The sequence below is a fragment of the Pelophylax lessonae genome (genome assembly GCF_965119305.1).
Source record: "Pelophylax lessonae genome assembly, chromosome: 7".
NCBI lineage: Eukaryota > Metazoa > Chordata > Amphibia > Anura > Ranidae > Pelophylax > Pelophylax lessonae.
In genome coordinates, this window is record NC_138774.1 from 197365881 (window position 1) to 197387914 (window position 22034).

The following is a 22034-nucleotide window of genomic DNA, read 5'->3' on the forward strand; positions in this document are numbered from 1 at the left end:
GGATTCAAGAAATACTAAGTTTTCTTCAGGCTGGTCTGGATATGCCCCTTTCAGTGGCAACTCTTAGAGTTCAAGTTTCGGCCTTGTCGGCCTTCTCCGGGGTAATGTGGGCCCAACACCCACTAATTCAACAATTCTTCAAAGGAGCAGTCAGGCTCAATCCTCAGAGAAGACCTAGGTTCCCAAAATGGGATCTACCTCTTGTCCTAAATGCCCTCTCCAAATCGGGCATAGATTCCTCTTCTTCTATCAAGGACCTGACCATCCGAACTGTCTTCCTGGTAGCCATTACTTCGGCTAAAAGGGTCTCTGAATTAAGTTCTCTCGGATGTAAGGAACCATTCTTGACTTTTTTCCCGGATCGGGTAGTACTAATACCCAGGCTGAATTCAAATCCGAAAGTCACCCCGGTGTTTCACCAGAATCAGGAGATTGTCCTGCCTACTTTCCGGTCATCTAATGAGTCCAATCCTCATCCGTTGGATGTAGGAGAATCCTTAAAAGCCTATCTTCAAGCAACTGCACCATTCAGGCAGTCTGACAACCTCTTTGTCCTGTTCTGGGGAAAGAACAGAGGTAAACCTGCTTCATCTAGGACTATCGCTTCATGGATAGTGGCAGCTATCCAACAGGCCTATAGAGCGGAGGGGCTGGCTCCTCCGGAGGCGGTGACGGCGCACTCTACAAGGAGTATCTCTACTTCCTGGGCGGCTTCGCGGCACGTGGCTCCAGATGTGATTTGCAGAGCGGCTTCGTGGTCATCAGTCAATACTTTTATGACCCACTATTGTGTAGAGCCTGCTTCTCTGTCCTCAGTTAATTTTGGTTTGACTGTTTTGTCTGCAAATAGCATGAATTAAAATTTTCTTTGCTAAAGCATTCCCACCCGTGTGGAGTGAGCTAGTTATTTCCCACACGTAGGCTGCCATGGAGACAAACAGGAAAACGGAAAATTCCTATCATACTTACCGTAATTTTCCTTTCCTGATAGTCTCCATGGCAGCCGGAGTACCCACCCTCTCGTCTTGGATTCGGCTAAGATATGGAACACCTGCTGTACCTGAGAGCTGAAATTTATGGGAGGGGGGTCCTATACCCTTGGAGTGGAGGCGGGGTTAACCCACACGTAGGCTGCCATGGAGACTATCAGGAAAGGAAAATTACGGTAAGTATGATAGGAATTTTCCGTTTTTTCTTTTTTTGCAACTTTTTTTTCTGTTAGGCATGTTTGTTGAATTTTGCACCACAGTGGTTAATAAGCACATTCTCTTTACAAATTTAAAACAGTTGATAGGTTCACTTCAAACAGCCATGATGGGTGATATGTATATAGTACTTGAACAAGCATTTGTATAGTACTTGAACAAGCCGAACAGCATTTATCCATTGTGTGTCTCTACCACTATCTTGCTAAATAAGTAATATTAGTAATAAGTAATTTTTCGTTGTTACTGGATATACTTTTACTGTATGGTAGTCAGAGTAGAGAGCACTTACTTGGGCCACCCTTCCCCAGTTGAAACCGTAAAGAGAGTCAGGAGAGCCCAAAGGACATTGTCGTAGTGGAATTCATATTTCTTCCATTCCCTGGGCTGTGCCCTCACATCATCATTTTCATAATTAAGATATTCCCCCCTAGACAAAGCAGAAAGATCATCAGTAGAGAGTTTTATGATCTTGAGGTTGTAATTTTCCTCTTTCCGACACTTACCGGCAATCTTTCTCCAGATCTTTTGATTCATCTGTACAGTAGAAAAACTTGCCCTTGAAGAGCTGAACAGCAATGACGGCAAATATGAACATGAAGAGCATATAAACGATGAGGATGTTGAGTACATTCTTCAGTGAATTCACTACACAGTCGAAAACCGCCTGGGGAAACAGTGACCATAAGAGGAAGAATATGGGGCCTCACCAACAACTCAACTTTTTAGAGCAAAACTAGCATAATGATTACACTAAAGGATACCTGTAGATAATGTCTCATTTCAGGTCAAATTGCCAGTTCACCTAAAATGTGTATTTTAGTTATGGGGGGGAGCAGGGGGGCTGAGTGAGGATTTGCATATTTCTGTTTTTGCCCACCTGGAAGTTTTGGATGTTCTTGTACACCTTTTTATTTTTCCACTCATCATGTGACCAGCAGACCAGCGGAGTTCAGGAATATTTTTTTGGTGATGCCGAGGCAAATTATAACTTGGCAGCAGCCAGGTTCTCTACACAATAAATTAAACCTAGGTAACAGTTTTACATATTTTGCTTATTAACACAGATGGGCAAGTCAGAAAGTAATTTTTCATGCAAGAAGCACTTCCCAATTCTAAATCTGCGAATCCAGAGAATTACACCCTTGCTGAACTCCATACATAATCCACAAATAGGAATATATGCTAATAGATACAGGTCTTGGGTTATACAGAAAACTACAGTATGAATAGGAAGAGGCTGCATTCTGGTGGAGAGGCCATCTGAAAACACATAAAAACTGTTTGAAATTTAAAGAGCACTACATTTTTTCCGGGAAAACATCTGCAATTGTTTCTCAGATGCAATTAGCAGGTCACCAATTTATTTTAAATTGATTTTACATTCTGGGGAAATAAAAAAAAGGATCCTTTAGTCCAGTTACATATTCATAAAGAAGTCAGTAAATGGATTTGAAAAGGCTGCTAATATTAATGACTGAGATAGATCTATTTTTAAAGTTGTACACTGTGAACCACAAAGCACTGCACTGTACAGTGCTGCCAATAAACATGTTTCAGGCACTGTGGCCTGGAAGAGGGAGGCTTTTCAGCAGGTTACAGGGGGAAAGGAATAAAGCAAGAGAAGGACTCCAGCCGTGTCAATATGCTGCAAATACAAAGAGCTGTGTCACTTTGCCAGTGATGGAGGGTAGTAGGCCTGCGTCATGAAGCTGGCGGAATAATAAATATGATGACAGATAAAACAGTCAATATAGATGTACTTCAGCTGGGATTTTAGCTGTTTAGCTGCAAACATGCTGTAAACACATATAATAAGTCAGAAAACAAGGCGGTAAATGAAGCCTTAGAAGACAGACAGATAAGAAAACAAACCTTGAGCTTAGGCAGCCGCTTAATGGTTTTCAAAGGCCGCAGAACCCTGAGGACTCGCAGGGATTTGATGGTGTTTAGATCTTTCCCTTTGTTCCCTCTACAGAGGATACACAAAGAGATAGCGTCAGTCAAATGTTACAAGATGGCACCCAGCGTGAGCGTCTTCACCCCGAGGATCAGATTCATGCTTTACCTCTCACAATGCTTTTCCCAGAATCTGGGTCACTCTTATCAGGGCTGCGCTTTCATTTTTTTTTTTAGACATCTCTTCTTATAACACAGAGAAATACCTTATAATATCACTCATGGAAAGGACAACTGACCTGATTTATCTTAAAGGAAACCTGCACTGGCCTGCTGTAAGCTTAAAGTAGAACTAAAGGCACATTTTTTTTTTTATTATTCTGAATAGAATAAAGGGGAGTTATAACCCCTGTCAGGCTTTTTTTGCACATTGATGAGATGTCCCTTCACTTCCTGTCCATAGCAACAACAGGAAGTAAGGAAATCACTTGAAAATTAGAGAAAGCCCTGGTAGTCACCAGAACTACCATGTCCCATTGGTAGATTTTCCTTAACTCCTGTCTTTCTGACAACTCAAAATGTGGTATTGTCTTTTACTTCCTAAATAATGGTCTCCAGGAAAAATTAAATCTGTGATTCTACCTAATAGGTACACAGACACCAAGCCTTTGGATATACTTTAATATGACTATTTGCATGTGGGCTCCAGCATATGATTTAAATGGTTTTTCAGATTTGAGCCTACCTTCTTACTTTATGGTTGTTCTATTTCAAATCAAAATTATTGAAGATAACTTTTTACATGTTTGCAACAAATACGTTTGTTACAATACAAATAAATGCCACTTTGGGGACAACATTTGACCGAATTTTCTTTGCACTCAATCCAATGGTCACAATGCAACAGAAGACAGTTTTGAGCCTGAGAATGATTATCCAGTCTGATTTGTGTTTCTTCTTATTTACACTATTTGGACCCTTTTCGGTTGGCCTTATACTGAGTTCTCTTTAATGAGGTACCACCAACATTCTTTGGAGGAAAACAGAATATAGTTTCAGAAGTAGGACAATCTTTGGACAAGGAATTCTCTGTGTTATGTCAGGATGGTATAAAAATGTATGCAGATACCCTGATAACAGAATTGTTGCTGTAAGATATTAACCAGGGCTCCGTTAACATTACCATTCCTTAGGAATGGGGAGGGGCCACAGCATCCAGTGGGGACTCCCAGATGCAGAGCATGCTTCATCCATCATGCACCTTGGTTAGTCATGCATACCCGATTGGGTTTCATACCTGTGCTGTGCTGTCTTTCTGCTACAGAGCCCTAACCCCATGTGGATTATTTAACAACCTTTCCATTAGTGGTGATCATACTGGGGATTACACGATCATCATCATAGGGGTTACACAGGCAGGAAAAAAATATACCAGGAAACATATTATTTTTAATTTTTTGTCATTTCCATCCCTTGACCATCAGCAGGTTAATTTCCAATTGTAAGTGATAGAGATGGACCAGCAGTATGCATAATGACTGCCATTTTGCCTGAAATGGGTTTTGCCAAACTATAAACAACAAATGTTGTTCAGTAGTTTACACCTTTTAAATATCTCATTACTACCTTAGCCAAGTAAAATACATTATCTGTAATGACCAGGAACTGGGTTTGTTTGAGGCCAGGACAAGCCAGTGCTTGGGCACCTGCAGAAACTGGCCTGGCATCACCATACCTTCCACAAACCGCAAACCTTTTACCTTCCACAATGCTCATTTCCAGAGGAAACAGATACATCCATAAATGAGCACCCTGGATCCCTCAATTCTAAAGCTATCTTATAGAAAACGTGACCAGTGCTTGCAAGGTTGAGATCTTTCTTGCCTCCTCCACCTCACCATAGGTCAAAGATGCAAGTCATTAGACTTGAAGCAGCCAATAGCAAGTCACAGAAGGTGGGCCTGAAATTTATCTTACTAGCCCTAGACTGGATTTGCATAATGGAATGCAGAGGTTTGGGGGCACTCAAACCCACACTACTAGCATTTAAAAGTTCCTGTTGTTAACATTGCCAGTAATCATAAAGTGTGAAATTCATAATGAACTCCAGTCAAAACTCAAACTTTAGTTCTAAATATGTAAAGAGCTGTCTGTTTTTGTTTCTTGAAAGTACCACTAGGCAGTGAAGTAGAAAAAAGCTTTCCAATTGTGAATCTACAAAAGATGGTATTATAGCCCTGACCTCAGTCAAGCTATAGGCTGTATGTATGACAAAGCCTAGAATAGTGTTCTGGATTTTTTTTTTATTCCATAGTCTGAGATCCCTAATTTGTCTGTGCTTGGTTTATCTTGAGCATGCAGAGGACCCTCATACATGTTGTTGCATTTATTTATTAGATGCTGCCAAATAAAACTTTTTATCCCTCATTTAAAGATACTTTTGAAGCTTGCTTATAGAAAAAAGTAGTACATATAATATATTCTAAATGGTTTTACTGATTATTTTCTCCTGACTAGAGGATTTCTTTAAATTTAAGTACACACTTTCTGAAATCCTGTTTTTAGGGATGAGGAGCTGGCTACAGTGCTAGAAATCCTTACGCTGCAGAAGTGCACCACTAGTTTGCAAAGGGAGGGGGAAAATACTGGAGAAGGTTTAGATGAGTATGAAAGGCTTCTGTACTCATCTGATTTATATTTACAAGATATAAAACATTCAAACCAGCACAGCACAGGTAAACTAAGTACGTCACAGGTGCAGAATGACAAATCATTAGATGTGATCCAAGGTTATCTTGGGTGGCAGGCTTAGGCAATATGTGACACATAAGGCTGTAGTACTACTAGGAGTAAAACGTCCCACAGGTTGCCTAAGCCTGCTGTAAGGTGTACAAAATCTCTTGGCCATCTTACAGTACAGTAAAAATCTTAGTTAGCTGGGGTCAATGCATGTGGTGGATTTTATATGACGAGCGCATGCGCTGAAGTAGGCTGTAATATCTAACAGCCTCTGAATCAGCTTTCAAAATTAGCCCCTAGGAGTGCATTGTCTAATAATGCCTCCAAGGTTTACTTAAACCTTCATCTGCAGTTCATTCAATGAAATAATGAGATGGTTGTAGCTAATTCTACATTGTGGTACAGGATGACAAAAAGAAAAGGTTGGTGTTGTTACAATGGTTCTAAGATTATAGGGCACAGAAACAAGAATTGGGGGACACATACAGGACCTTCCTGTATGTGTAGAAATTATATTGCATTTACCCAACAAAACTCCTAGAGACAGAAAAAGAGAATCCGGCCATGGAGAGACAAAGAGAAAGCGTAAAATCAGTGTACAAGCACACTACATAAAGCCACAAAGCAACAACAAAGTCAACAATGCCTTTAACATAAAGTCAACATCTGTACACAGTTCCTGTCCTTTAATTCCCTCCTTCCTAAAGATAGCTATACACTTTACTAAGAAGCCTCCAAATAAATGAGTAATCTTCTGAAAAAAAAAAATCATATTAAGTATTAACTACAAATTTTTGGAGGTAATTGCACTGTAACTCTCCTACAGATGGCAGTATGTACTGGAACAATAATCACTTCCTGGCCAAATGTATTTTCATCAGTCAACTGTATTATACATTAGTATTTTCTGACCTTTTCTCCATGTTTTTTTAGAATACACTTTCATATATTTTATATGCATTTCTTAATTATCAAACTGGATTTGATAGCCAATATTTAAATGTACCTCACCTACAACAAATTGTATTTAGATGGAATTCACTAAGATTTACCAAATATTTTTTTGTTCTCATATGTTACATTTGGTTGGCAGTGTGTATGGGTGTCAAATCGAGTTGTCACAGGACATAAGATGTTTCTTCTCTAGTGAACAAGTGTTTCAAGGTAGCCCTCCAGGGTCTACTAACAGGATCTATGGGGGTCCTCCAATTCCTAGTGTTTTTATACGGGATAGCCATGCTAAATCTAGTCCCAGGATCTATGGTGTAACTGCTAGGTATACTGGTAGAATCAAGGATGCTTTGTTAGATGTTCAAGATGAATCAAGGGCAGCCCTGTTATATCTAGCAATGTAACTGGAAGGTTAGCTCATATCACTAGAAATTGGATTTATGTAATTCCTACTAGGTTTCGTTGTACCATCCCTGGAGAACTGCTACGTCTAAATGATAGCTCCATGGTCATCCTGTTAGGTTCAGTGGTAGGATGCAGAGTGGTCGGCTAGGATTAGCAGTGTTATTCTGTGTCTTCTTGTTATCCCTAAAACAGGCTATAGTAGGGTCCTACTAGGGCTATAGTGGACTAAAAGGTCTAGATGAAGGAACCGATGTGGTAATCCTCAGTCTAGTGGTAGAATACAAGGTAATCTGCTTTACTGGTAAGCTCCTGGGGTGTCCAGCTAGGTGTACTGGTGAGATTTAATGGCTAGTGGGTAATGCTGTTGGTAGTTACCGGGGAGGTTTTGCTGTGATATCCAGGAAAGTCCACCTTGATCTAGTTATAGTTCCAGCAGAAAGAGTGGCTTCTGCTATGTCTAGCAGTAGAACCCCCAGATGTTTCCTATTGGTAGGATCCAAGGTGGGTTTGAGTAAGCTGTTCTTCTCTTCATTCTTACAATTTGCAGAATTAAGAAGTTTAAAAAACAAGATGGCAAAAGAGCAAGGAGAGCACTACTAGGTCTTTGGAGTCTGAAATAACTGGATACAGTATTTCCGAAAACCTATTTTCAATCCCACCAACAACATGTGTTTTGCAAACAACTTTACACAGATAATCCTGTCTCAACAATGTGATTTAGTTAGTGAGCAGTGTGGTGGATATCCAAAAAAACCTGAATTGCTAGTGGGACTTGGGGATACCTTTGGAAATCACTGACATAATAGATTATGTAAATACGACATCTAATAAATGAAATGATTTATGTTTCATTTGTCCAACTAAACTAAGCTAAAAATGAACTTACACTAATATAACCCATCATCATCATTTTTATTAGGTTACATTATATAAACTAATTTACAAAAGACTTTGAAAATATCACTAAATCAATGTACACACAAAAAAAAAAAACAAAAAAAAAAAAAACACTAAAACAAATATTCATGCTGTTCACCACCTGTATTTATATTGGTTTTTAGGTAGATGATACTTACGAGAAGGCAAAAGCCACCAAGGCACCACTGACCACAATAAAATCTAAAATATTCCAGAGGTCCCGGAAATATGAACCAGAATGAAGGAGAAGACCCAAATCAATCATCTGCGGACAAAAAAATAAATAAATAAAGTCTTATAAGGGACAATACAATTTAATGTTGGGTATCAATCCTGCCACCAACATGCTTTCCTTTTCTAATTGTTTTTATCTCAAGGGAATAGTAGGCTACTGCTCAAAAATTCCACACCCTACCTTATGGCAGTTCAGCATTTGAGCTCTGGGGCCCCAATTAACAGCAATGGTCAAGCTCTCTTAAACCCTCCCACCTGTCACAACTTCCCCATGGCTAATTCAATCCTATCCAAGATAAAGTGATCCCAATATACCACCTACACATATGCATGACTCCAAAATCATGACTCAGCAACAGCTTAAAACTCTGTGTGTATGTCAAAGCAGAATGAGATACCAAATGCCTCCAACTGCATTTAAAGGAACTTCCCATTCAAAGTGCAACATTAGAATGAGAGGACTTTCATTTTCTGGTTTTAGTCATACAGACTAGGCCAAATTACTCTGCAAAACCCTTTGGTCATCATTTTCTAAGAACACTAATTCCTGAGGCTGTGACTTTGCAATATAGGCATTCAACTTAATTCATCAGAGCCTCTCTATAATGTAATTATGCATGTCTTTAGTGCTGCCTAGATGGGTTCAAATTGATCACGCCAATTAAAAAAATTAAACATTTTCATGACTATGTCCTACTCTTAGGTAGGTATGGATAGGACCCCTGCGCTATCAGGTAAGAATGGTATATAAGATGAAGCATAGCTGCAGCTGCCTGTTAAGCCTTACCAAAGCTGGATCAAATGAATAAAATAGAATAAAATGTGGAGCTGCGCTTATAAAGGCAATAAATACATTAAAAATCTGCTGTGACTAAATAGGTGAAAAAAACTTGGTATACATAAATGTGAAGAAAATATAAATACAATCCAATAATATGATGTTATGCTCACTTCTATAAAATATAATAAATAAAACAAATAAAACAATAAATAAAGATGCATGTGATAGTGCTGCAGTGATAAATAAACCATATAGCACATAAAAGTGATAAGAAGTACATTAAATGAACATCCTTGTAAATATATAGTCCATTAATGTGGATAGTGTAATAAAACCGTGAATGATCAAAGGTTATGATCACGTGAACAGATAAATAAGTGACTCCAGCACCGAGTGATAGAAGAAATAAATCAAACACATTTCCGGGTGTGCTTCACCCTTACCTTACTGCTGTAAGGTAACAGCATGTAATGGATCTCTGACAATCCTCAAGTAAATCTGGGGTGGGGGCTGTGGAGACCTGAGATCTCTCTTGTGTGTACTCTGTTTAAATTGGAGATCTCAGGACGTCACAGCCCCCACCCCAGATTTACTTCAGGATTGTCAGAGATCCAGTACATGCTGTTACCTTACAGCAGTAAGGTAAGGGTGTAGCACACCCAGAAGAGTGTTTGATTTATTTCTTCTATCACTCTGTGCTGGAGTCACTTATTTATCTGTTCACTTGATCATAACCTTTGATTATTCACGATTTTATTACACTGTCCACATTAATGAACTATATATTTACAAGGATGTTCATTTAACGCACTTCTTATCACTTTTATGTGCTATATGGTTTATTTATCACTGCATCACTATCACATGCATATTTATTAATTGTTTTGTTATTTATTTATTATATTTTAAAGAAGTGAGCATAACATCATATTATTGGATTGTATTTATAGTTTCTTTACATTTATGTATACTATGTCCAACTCTTACTGCAGTCTACAGGAACTACTCATGGAAAGAGTTGCAATTCTTATATAAGAATCAGTGGCAAGGCTCTAGCTTTGTTCAGTAGCACTGGGGAAAACCTGCTTTCTGTCTTTAGCACAGTTGCCATGTTTTCTGTATAACATTATCAGTATAGTATCAGTTAAACTTTATATTGCTGTCTGTGTCTCTTTTGGGGAGACTTCACCTCTTGACAGAAGGACAAGAAAAGAGGGAAGAGGTTGTCAATGGCACAGGAAGACCCATTTAATATTATTAACCTGATAGATGTACTAACCCTTACCCATTTTGCAAAAGTATTTTGGTGCAATGTAGGGAGTGATTTTCCATCTTCTGACAAGAAGAGCAGGGTAATCCCCACAAGTCTGAAAATAAAGGTCTTACATAGGTTTTATGTCTTTCTTACTGTCCAAAACTAGAGTTAGGTTTCAAAGTAAACCTGTACTATAGGGATTCTGTGTGAAAATGTGTATTGCTGGCTATTATGCTGATCGGGTGGATTTTTTTTTTTACTCCTTTTTTTTATTCCTTATTTATTTTTTAATATATACAAAAACAGAAAGAAAAAGAAGTAAGAAGTGCCATTCCCAATCTTATGGATTATGTATTTTAAGTTACTGATCTGGAACAAGAGGCAAGTTAGAAGACCTTACCTGTATTTTTGTTTCAGGTCAACCACTCAAAGTTTGGAGGGAAAATGGACATAACTATTGCAAGACCCAGTTGCAAATGCATTGCTACACAACAGACTTTTAAAACTGCAAGAAATGGATGATGCTGGTCCACTGTTATTGGGTTTATTGAATGTCCTGGCGTGATCTTAGGCACATGATATGAGTTTTCAGGTGGGTGTGTTTCCCAGTCCCAAACGCTGACTAATCTTAGAACTTTCCATATTTTAATTAGCAAATGAATAGAGAAGCGCCTTCTCAGAACGGCCAAGCTTTTAATTAGTGCACAGAAATGACACAGCTAATATTAATTAGATTTTGTTGGAAGTCTACGGAAAACACTGTAAAGGAGGCTCTGTGTGGCTTCACAGCACAGGAACTGTTGAGTAATATCAGTAGAGTGTGTTTTTCTATAATGGATTAGAAAAACCCAAAACAAAACCAAGCAAGGGGAAAACTGTGACCCAAATACTAATGTTGTAATGCCTTTTTTTCATTTATTATATGTATACTAGAGACATTAATGAGTCAAGCCAAGCTGAAGGATAAAATAAAGGAATGGTCTCTTAATACATAGACTTTTATGACTTGAGAAATACTGTGTATTTATATATATATAATATACACTTGCAGGCTCTCTAGATGTGTTTTTTTTATGGTGATGTCACAAAGAGGTGTAACCTTTAAAGTACACCTGTCACTTCACCATTCTTGACAAAATGAAAGGTGGCCTTGATAGCCCATTCTTCTTTTCAGCTGGTACTCAATTTTAGCACACTTCCTTGCTGCTCCATTCACCTGCCTTAACCCTTGAAAATACTTCCAGTAATAGGGTAACAACTGACCTTCTCTTTTTCCTCTCGTGATTTAGACCTCTTTCACACATTCTGATCAGTTCCGCCTGTCAGTTATTCAAGCGGACCTGATCAGACGGTCCATTCACCCCTATGGACTAGGGGGTCCATTTACACTTGCCTACCTCAGATTCAATCCGCCCCCCCCCCCCCTATTTAGGCAGATCAGATCAAGGTAGTCAGTTGTAAGCAGACAGCAAAGTCCATTTAAACCAGCAGCCCATAGAGCAGAGCGGGCTCTGTCTGTGTTTGCTCTGCATAAACTGAGCGGACACAGACCTGTCATCTGCCCGCTCAGCTGCGGAAAAGTCTTCTACTACAAGCCTAATTCCAACTTTCAGGCAATGTTTGGCAACTAAGACTGGTATTGTATAGTCAACTAATAAACGGTATACATTTGACTTGATTAACAGACAACTGCATATTATTATGCAAGATAGAAACCTTTCACCTATGGACTGTGGGTAGTAAACTAAACTCATGTAGTGGTTACACTTACCTTTATCACCATCTCAAAAGTGAAGACCCCTGTGAAAATATAATCCATGTATTTCAGCACCTGCAATCACAAGGATATCCAAAAACTGTTACCAACAGATAGGAAAAATAAAAACTAAAGGTAAGAGTAGCAAATCAAAAAACAATGGCTTTGCAATTATTTTTTTAGGACCCTTTGTCCAGAGGAACTGATCCCTGGAGGCAGTGCAAAGGACTAGTTAACAGTATTGCCTGTGGTCTCCCTGAAGCTGATCTTTCCCTCATTACTGACTTACCATGCCTTCTTCACAGTGTCTCTTTCTGGTGGCGACCATCTTGATAATGGTAGAGCTTTGCTGATCTCAGAGCCTCCAAGAAGATCTCACTACAAATCTCATGAGACTAGCAGTCAGAGGCAGCAGCATCTTAGATCTCACAGTGCAGATATACAGTTATAAGGCTATAAGCAGTGGTGTGCCTAGTCAAATATCAGGAAAGGTACAGCTGTTTTTCAGAGGGAATTCAAGAAAAAGGGTATAATATTCAAGGAAATGCTTAGGAACAATTAAATTCTAAATGCTTCCTATAAAGTTCCAAACCTTCCCTTTTGGGTTCAGGTCTACTTTAAAGTGAAACTATAATCATACGAAGTAAACATATTATACTAATGATGGAGGTTATTTGTGATGGTTGTGTGAATGCTTGAGTGTTTTTTTTTCCAGCAGGCCTCCTAGTCTTATTACAGATTGAAAAAACATTTTTTTTTCCAAATTTGATGTAATATGAATGGAAATCTAAAAGGTAAATTAATAAAGATAGGAAAATAATTAGATAAATAAAATTCATCTGAAACAATGCCAGCTAAATAGGGTTTAAAAAATAACAATAAAAACACTTTTCAGTTGACATTATGGGGTTGATTTACTAAAGGGAAAAAGACTGCACTTTGCAAAGTGCAGTTGCACTCTGCAAGTGCATTTGCTCCAGAGCTTAGTAAATGAGCAGAAGCTCTGCTGACTTCCATCGTCCAATCATGTTCAAGAAAAAATGCTGTTTTTTTTTTTTTCTTGCATGTGATTGGGTATTCTTTGTAAAGTGAAGCTTTACCTCATTTACTAAGCTCTGGAGCAACTGCACTTGCATAGTGCAACCACACTTTGCAAAGTTTACAGCCTATCTGCCTTTAGTAAATCAACCCCTATGTGCGGATCAAAGGAAAGTAAAAACTAAAAGTAAATAAGGGCTGGTTCACAACACAAAAACGCACTCCAGATCCGTTCCTGCGTGCACGTTTTTAATGTGTTCTGGTGCATTTTTGATTTCCAGATGCATTCTAGGTGTTTTTTTTGTTCTTTTTTTTCTTCCCGTTTATTTTTTCACTGTACTGGTATCGGGTGCATTTTGGATGCATTTCATTGCATTCTGGTTAGTTTTTGATACGTTTTACTATGTTCCAGTACAGTCCAGTGCAGGAAAATTGCAGCAAGTTTTACTTTTTGTTTCTGAAACTGGAATGCCCTGAAACTGACAGCACTGTTGTGAACTATAAAGTCAATGATCACATGGCGCTCTCTGATGTTAGTGGGTGGCATACCATGAGGTAAAGAGGTAAAAATATAGAAAGTAAAAAATGGGTAGAAAAATATAAAAAAGGATAAGGTGGAACGGGGAGGGGGAGGGGGCCCACGAAAAGTGGCTGCCAGCTGGAGCAAGGAGAGGCTCTGAGAAGAATAAACAGAAAGAAAGCAGCGCCAGCTTAGTGAAGCATAAGGTTTATTAATACAAAAAACACGTAGTAACTTACTCTTGTTTCATTAGGATGCTCTGAAAGCTAGCAATGCCCATCTTTCCCTCCGCCTCACAGGAAGTGATGTCAGGCTGACTGGAAGTAGGAAGTGGGGCCCCACTGAGAGTCCCCCACAACCACAGCACCATCAGACAGGCTGCCAGACAACAGCCTCCATGCACTACCGGCACCCTGCACCCCTCCTTTCTGCAACGGTATCCAGGACAAGAAGATGGATGATTCCATTCACCTACCCTACCGGCCTTTACTTACCTAAGAGTAAGTTACTACGTGTTTTTTGTATTAATAAACCTTATGCTTCACTAAGCTGGTGCTGCTTTCTTACTGTTGTGAACTATGCCATGGAAACCATATAACCTACTTTTCATGCATTTTTGGTACAGAAAAAAAAAAACGCACTGGACTACATGAGGTGTGAACTGGACGTTTTTTAAAAGTGTAACAAGAAATCAAGACCTGGCTGTCAAACTACAATCTGGTTCTGGCAGTTCAGGTATACCCATGGTAAATCAATTAAAGCCTGTCATACAAGTGAATGGCTGTACTTCTGTAAACACTGAGATGCTTCTTTGCATTTGTGTTTACCTGTTCATGCACATTCAACATATTTCTCAAACACGTTATATGAGGCTATGAATTTACACTGCACAATGGGCTTTCTAAAGGGAAAGCCAAGCTGTAGTTATTACCTTTCAGGCACGCTGTCTCTGACTGAAACCTCAGACAGAGCTGTACTGAAAGAGTGGAAGAAGTCCTTGGGGTTTATTTACTTAAACCGGAGAGTGTAAAAGTTGGTGCCGCTCTGCATAGAAACCAGTCAGTTTTCAGGTTTTCTTGTCAAAGCTAAATTGAACAAGATGAAGTTAGAAGCAGGCTGGCATGCACAGCTGCATCAGATTTTGCACACTCCAGTTTTAGTAATCAACCCATTTCATGAATTTGTGTTTGTTTAAATTTCAGTTTGAACTACTGTGGTCTGTAAACAATGTGTTATTTACAAGAAAAGAACCCTAAAGCTCCACCTTCTCTCTGAAAATGAGTAGGCATAAATTATTTATTATGTGTTAGACTAATAAAACAACAAATATTTAAAAAAAATGTTTTAATCTTGACTATAATAAAGAAAACAAACAAAACCACATTCTCTTTTAACTTTCCATTTCAGATTTTGAAATCCTTGTAGATTGGTGTAAAAAAAACAATCTGGACCCTCAGGGTTGCTTACATCGTTGTGAGGGGCATCGGCCTGTACGGGGTCTTCCGCAGCCAGTGCAATGCTGCTAAGGGCAATGACTACCAGGATGACCATCTCAAAATAGCGTAGGTTGACAATGTAGTGACACAGGCGGCGGACTCTGTCAGGAAAGCAAGAAGGAAAACCATCAGGCGCTTTGTCTTTACTACCACACATGCCTTCCACACACTAAATTCTTCCTCTGTTTGATGAAGCTCCTGTCAAATCATTTTTCAACAACTAAGCTAAAGTCTGACGCAAATGTCCTCGGGATGAAATGGACTGCTGACAGAAATTGTTCATATGACAAAGTGACCCAGCCTTCCTGCAACACAGATGAGGGCTAGCAATGACAATTGAGGGATGATGGTGAATGTATTGGCAATTCGAAAGCACTCACGGGTTGGTGGAGCTGAAGATGAACATGGAGCTGTATGGCAGAATCTGCTTCGGCCCATTTTTCGTTAAATCCTCTGCTTCCATCTCCTTCTTCTCCTCAGACTTGACGTCGAATTCCACGTTATTGACTGTGAGGAGTCATTAGAGGATGTATTGTTATTCTGTATTGAATCCATTATGTGTGCTGGTGTGTATGTCAGCAGATCACCAAGAATTAGAAACATTCCTACAACTGCATGTTACTCAGAGAAGTCTTGAGAGACCAGTATCTAGAGTAATAATTGAGTAGGGAACTGAGTGTGCTGGGGTAAAATGTAGGCTGCGCCAAATTAGCATACATTTAAAGTTTTGGAAATGGGGAGGAGCTAATGATTCTTTTAGGCTACTTCCTGTCTTTGACCCTATTGGGGGACCTTCTCCCTCACTTTCTGCCCCCCGTGATTCAAAAAATAAAGGGTGTGGTTGTCACAAGAAAATGAAGGCACGGTTGGAAAAAAAAATATATAACATCAAAAATGCTCATCCACCCTTCCTCACTCCAAATGTGTATTTGTGCTGCCATTGGAGAGATGTCACATTATTTACTGTCCTGGCAGGAAGTGAGGGGGAACCTCCCCTATGGGTACACAGCTGGTGTTAAAACTGGACAGAGGTTTAAACACTTCGCCACTCTATCCAAAACAAAATAAAATGTTTGCCTTCAGTTTAATCAAAATGTTTGTAATACTAACATATATTTAAATATATATTATATACTATAAATATACAGAAACATTCCACAAAAAAGTGCTACTTTCTTTGCACAATAATTACAATATTGTTAACTCTATTAATATAAGATTATACAATAATAATAAGAAGAAAATATTACTAATAATAGGATTTCCCATATCCACTAAGCACTGCTCACTTTAATGTTTTTTTTTTTTGTCTACAGTAACATGTCCACAGCCACTATTATCTACAAAAAAATGTCAACTGACATTGACTGGGGAATTTTTCCTTGATAGTAGTTTAAACTGTTGGCCAATACTACTATGGTATTTGTGGGTACAAGTGAGGATACCAAAGGTAGCAGGTAGTAGACACTGCACACAGGTACTCTGTGGTAATGTTGAGTGATGGAGGAGAGGGGTTCAGACACGTCCAGTGAAATCGATCAACCTTATGAAAAGAGTGACTAGGTGAGGGGGTACAAATTCACCCAACATTTATGGGTGGTCATTACAAAACTGGTAGTCCTTCTCTCACCTTAGGTGAAAAATGCCTGCCTTACCTTATTTTCAGTGATGGTCAGATTTCCTACCCTGGAGACAGTTATTTAATGGAATAAATGGCCATAAAAATGGTCTACTAGTCTAATTTATAGTGTGAAATAAACCATATTGCCGAGGGTGCTACACTTTACAAGTGTGGCTTTTAGTAGATCATAATACTTTATTTCTATTTATGACTGGCATATTTTTCTAGCGAAAGAAAACTATATTATACAAGCAATTGTGTACCAGTTTTGGAAAGAGATTATTAAGATGAAATTGACTCAGAGACTTGGAGGGGAGCAAAAAGATAGAGATGCATAATGTAGAAAAATGAAATGAGCATAATTATTAAAAAATATTTTTAAGTAACTGATATATTTTATAAAAATATAAGTACATGAAAGCAGCCCTATCTTTTCATTGCTTCGTGTCTAGTATTCCTACGCAGTAGCTGGTCTTCACTGATCCTCTTTCTTAATACAAGTCTATGGGTCGGGACGGACCTGTCAGAAAACAGGTAACTCTCTATAAATTTAAATAATTAATTTTAGCAGGCCCTAAAGCATCAATCTGTAGCCTTCCAGCTGTTGTGGAACTAAAAGTCCCATCATGCCTCTGCCTTTCGGAGTCATGCTTGTAACTGTCAGCCTTACAATGCCTCATGTGACTTGGAAGAAGGCTCATTCTTGCCAAAACTGATATGTCAGTTTTTTTTTTAGATTTTAATTACCTGACAATGTCATCTATTGATATTGCTAAGCTGGGTGTCCTGTTCTGCTCACCTGCTTAACAAATTGAGGGGTTCCCACTCTTCCCGTTAGATTTTTAAAATATATTTTATATTATGATGACAGGAGGAACAGAAATGAAGAGGGGGACATCCCAAACTCCTGGGTAGATAAAAAGAGAGTTGGGAATTTTGGCAGGGATATCTCATTTGTGGAGTATGCAAAACTTAGAACTGAATCATACCGCCAAGCTCAACCTTTTGGTGGATGGTCTCTTTAAAGGAATCACTTACAAATCTGTTGAATTTAAAATATGGTACAGCAAGCAGGTGATAGAATTAGCAGGATCTAATATTGCTTTATAGCTAATGTTTCAGTGATAATACAAAATGTCTACATGTAAATAATTTCGCAATACAATATCCTAGGGGGGTTGGCAAGTAAAAACAAGAGATAGGACATCATATGTCAGCACTGTGGTCGTAGTGCATACATGACAATCCTTATGGAAGAGAAGCAGATAGGAGGTCTGTGTTTACCTAGGAAACATAAAACTGTGTAAAGAATAAACACTCCCCTCTCCACATAAAATTAGGTCTAGAAATATAAATGGACACTGCCCTTTAAAAGGTTTAAAGTGTTTTAGCTAACTTTAGCAATAACATTTGAGCTTTATTTTTTCTTGAAAATGAACTTTTATGTCTACAAAATATAAACAATCCTTTAAACTAACAAATAATTTGTTGATTAAGAAGCGTAATGCCCTAGATAAATGAGTGTGTACTGTATAAATATCCATTTTAGAATTTGGCAAGTGCAGTTTGTGCATTAACCTTTAATCCCTTGCTGATGGGAATGTCATAGGCATTGTAAATAAATTAACATTTTGGCACAGGTGCAATGATGGTGATGGCACATGCCAGAAACTGCATCTCTAAGCAAGAGTTCTCACTTGGTATGACGGCGGTGTCTCCAGGCGGTGCTGTGATGGTGACGGGTATATTAACTGTGCTGGAGCGATCCGTGTGCGGCTGAGACATTCGGTTCACATTTTTCTGGTTATCGGCATCTTCTGATTGCTCTGGCAGCTGCTGCAGACCCCCGACGGGGACCTCAGCCTCGTTACGGTCCCTGCAGTGATAGATATATATATTATTAAACAAGACTTCCAAGCAGTTTGAACAGATGCTGGAACAGGTAGAAGGAGAGAGAGCTTTAATAACATGAGATTAACAATGAAAAACTGTCACATGCTGGGTCCAGGCTTTGAAAAAGCAACAGCAATGGCTACACTTCAAAGAGACACAACCTCTAATCTCTTCACTGGTACCTCCTTATCATACAACATCATTTCTTCAATGCAGCTTCCATTAAATATTGGTGCAGTCAGAGTCAGGATGATTGCTTTGGAGCCTGCACCTCTACAAATCAAGTTTGCAATGATGACAGCTCCTATATGTCCATCCTCACAGGTTCACTTTAAAAGGAATTGGTAAAAAAATAATTTGCTGTACTTCAAAGGAATCAGAAATATTGGACCATTGACTTGTTATAATTTTTCTTGCTCCACTATCTGGTGCGTCACTTAACAAGCATGCTTTCCCCCAAATCGAACCTTATGACTTACGTAACTACCTGTTCTGAATTAGTGACTCACTAAATTATTGGCACCAGGAACAATACCATCATGCTCAGAGATTATTGAGTTGGAATCCTTCAGGACACTCATATTGTTTTTAGCTTTATTTTCCACTATGCAACTCACATATCGATGTGTGTGATATGTCAGCGTTGCCTCTCAAGCAACCAAACAGCCTCTTATTTCCTATTTCTGCCTAGTACTATATCATGAAGAGGGGAGAGCTGACCAGTTGCTGGGGAAAACACAATCACTCTCAGACAGTCCCAAGCTTTAGGCCCAGAGTCCTTGCACTGATATATGGATGAGTTACCTGGGTCTGTGATTACGATGTTCCTTCTCAGCAGATTCTCCATCTTTATTTTCTTTTTTCTCCTCTGTGTCATATGTAGAAAGTGCTTTGTGCCTGTTGCGATGACGTGACCTAGGAACCTCCTCCCCATTTTCACAACGAGTTGTGCCATCTCCGTCTCTGGTGCCTGATCTCGACCCTCCTCCTCGGTGCCGAGACTTTCTCTCGCCTTTGCTGCCAGAACCTGGTTGTCCATTACCATCCTTGCCTTGTCTTTCTGCAGAGTGGCGGTGTGTACGGTGCCGGCGGTGCTCCCTTTCTGTACCCTCTTCAGGGGAGGCCCTGCGGTGGTGCCGCTTTCCCCTCTCTTGGCTTCGATTCCGCTCTCCCCTTCCTTCCTTCCCACTTTCTCCTTCTTTACTGCGACTTCTATGCTGACGATGGCGCTCCTCTCTATCGTTACTACCTGAGTCTCCATTATGATTACCATTCTCTCTACAGCCACCATTGGTTTCGCCTGTGCCTCTCTCCCGGTGCCGGTGTTTCCGTGGTGCTGGCTCCGTAGCCTCCACAGGCCCCGGCTCTATCTCATTGGGTGCTAACTCTTCTGGGCTGCCGTCTTTGGTCTCTGTGGAATCTTGCGTCTCCACCAGCAACGGTCGATCCATGTGACTCTTCATATCTGGCCGCAGTCGCAAAGTAGTAGCATAGCGCAGACGGTCTTCAGGCTCCAGCTCACTGTAGAGTGCCTCACAGCTAGCCCGGAAGTTGTGCATACGGATTTGGGTTGTGCGCTGCTCCCATACAGACCGACATTTAGTTGAGTTTTGCTGTCTGTTGAGCAAAAGCAGAAGATGTTATATATCAGAAGTCACTCTAGACAGAATATTGGGAGGATGGAGGGGCAGACAAAGATGGAGGAAAAAACAGCAAATAAACAGATCAACAATGAAGTAACAAAGAAAGAACAAGCTAAAGCAATTCAAAAGTTGTAAAAATGTATGAAAAATGCATAACTAAAGGATGAATGAAGAATGAATGGAAAATTAGATTCATGGGACGGAGAAAATATGGTAAGGAATTAGGGACAATATTGGATTACTATTACTCCTGTATCCTGTAACTACAAAGCAACACATAAATTGGGATTAGCAGGACATACCAATCGATCAAACACTTAACAAAAGCAGAAAAAGGAAGGAGAACAAAGGTTCCTAGCAAAATAAATGAAGATAATTACTGATAAAGTCACCCATTTACAGATGGAACATATTTAATTTGGGCCCCCTGTAAAAATGTACTAACCTACACATTTTCCTAGATTTAATAATATGTAATTTTGGATGGAGTATGGAATGATTAGGACCCTTGTCAGTTTTTTTTTATGCTGTCAGTTCCCATTAAGGAGGCATCCCTTAATTGTCCCAGAGACACTACATGAGGGGAAATCATTTCTTATACAGGTATCATAACAACAGATGGCTCCATTGGAAGATATCCCCACACCTCCTGTTTCAGTGACAACTGTAAAATTTTGGAATTACCATCACCTTCTCTTCTGGTGACAATTTAAGGCCCTAAATGTTAAATTTAAATAACATTATCCAGCTGTAAGTGACTTGATTTTGCTGCTGTGGTAAGGGTTCTTTTTTTTTTTTTAAGCTTTTTGTATGGGGGGTGTAATGTTCATGTGTGTGTGTGTTGTGGCTGTTATATGTCTACATATGTGTGGAGCTTTTATAGAATTTCATTGTAATTTGTGTTGCAATGACAACAAAAGTATTTATCTTATCTTATTTTATATATTAGAAATTTTGGAATTACCATCACCTTCTCTCCTGGTGACAATGGTCAGCAAAAAGTACAGAAGGTAAATCTGCCCAAGTGAACACAGAAATTAAAAAACCTAACATGCATCCATACTCTATTGAGAGCTAAACAAGAAAAAAAAAATCAGCCCAAACCAGACAGCAATTGCACAGGTCACTGAGGAAGGTAGATACATGCAAAAATAGTGCAAGCTACAGTGTCTTACAAAAGTGAGTACACTCCTCACATTTTTGTAAATATTTTATTATAGCTTTTCATCCCCGTTCACACTAAGGCGACCTGTGAGGCGACCTGGTCGCCTCACAGGTCGCCGTAGGTCACCTTCCATAGGGAAGCTGCGGACCCGTTCTAATAGGAGCGACACAAGTCACTCCGACTTAGAAAAAGGGTCCGGAGCTTCTTTGGGGCGACCCGGAGGCGACCGCATAGACTTCAATGTTATGAAGTCCGTGGCGGCCGCTCCGAGGTCGCGGCGCGCTGCTCGCACCGCGACCTCGGAGGTCGCCCCCCCAAGTCGGATCGCGGCAATGTCAACGGGGCCTTCATGTGACAACACTGAAGAAATTACACTTTGCTACAATGTAAAGTAGTGAGTGTACAGCTTGTATAACAGTGTAAATTTGCTGTCCCCTCAAAATAACTCAACACACAGCCATTAATGTTGAAACTGCTTGCAACAAAAGTTAGTACACCCCTAAGTGAAATGTCCA

At 39.5% G+C, this 22034-nt stretch overlaps 1 protein-coding gene across 1 annotated transcript in view; it reads right to left on the reverse strand.

Annotated features, from left to right (window-relative positions):
* The window catches only part of CACNA1B (calcium voltage-gated channel subunit alpha1 B), a 450568-nt gene that overhangs the window by 94087 nt on the left and 334447 nt on the right, over positions 1-22034 (reverse strand). Inside the window, exons 20-28 of the mRNA XM_082263407.1 lie at positions 19516-20328; positions 18516-18694; positions 15578-15704; positions 15169-15298; positions 12159-12218; positions 8276-8382; positions 3081-3177; positions 1712-1872; positions 1498-1635 (exon numbers count right to left, since the gene is read on the reverse strand). Coding sequence (XP_082119533.1) covers positions 1498-1635; positions 1712-1872; positions 3081-3177; positions 8276-8382; positions 12159-12218; positions 15169-15298; positions 15578-15704; positions 18516-18694; positions 19516-20328 — 1812 coding nt within the window. The remainder of the gene's footprint in view (positions 1-1497; positions 1636-1711; positions 1873-3080; positions 3178-8275; positions 8383-12158; positions 12219-15168; positions 15299-15577; positions 15705-18515; positions 18695-19515; positions 20329-22034) is intronic.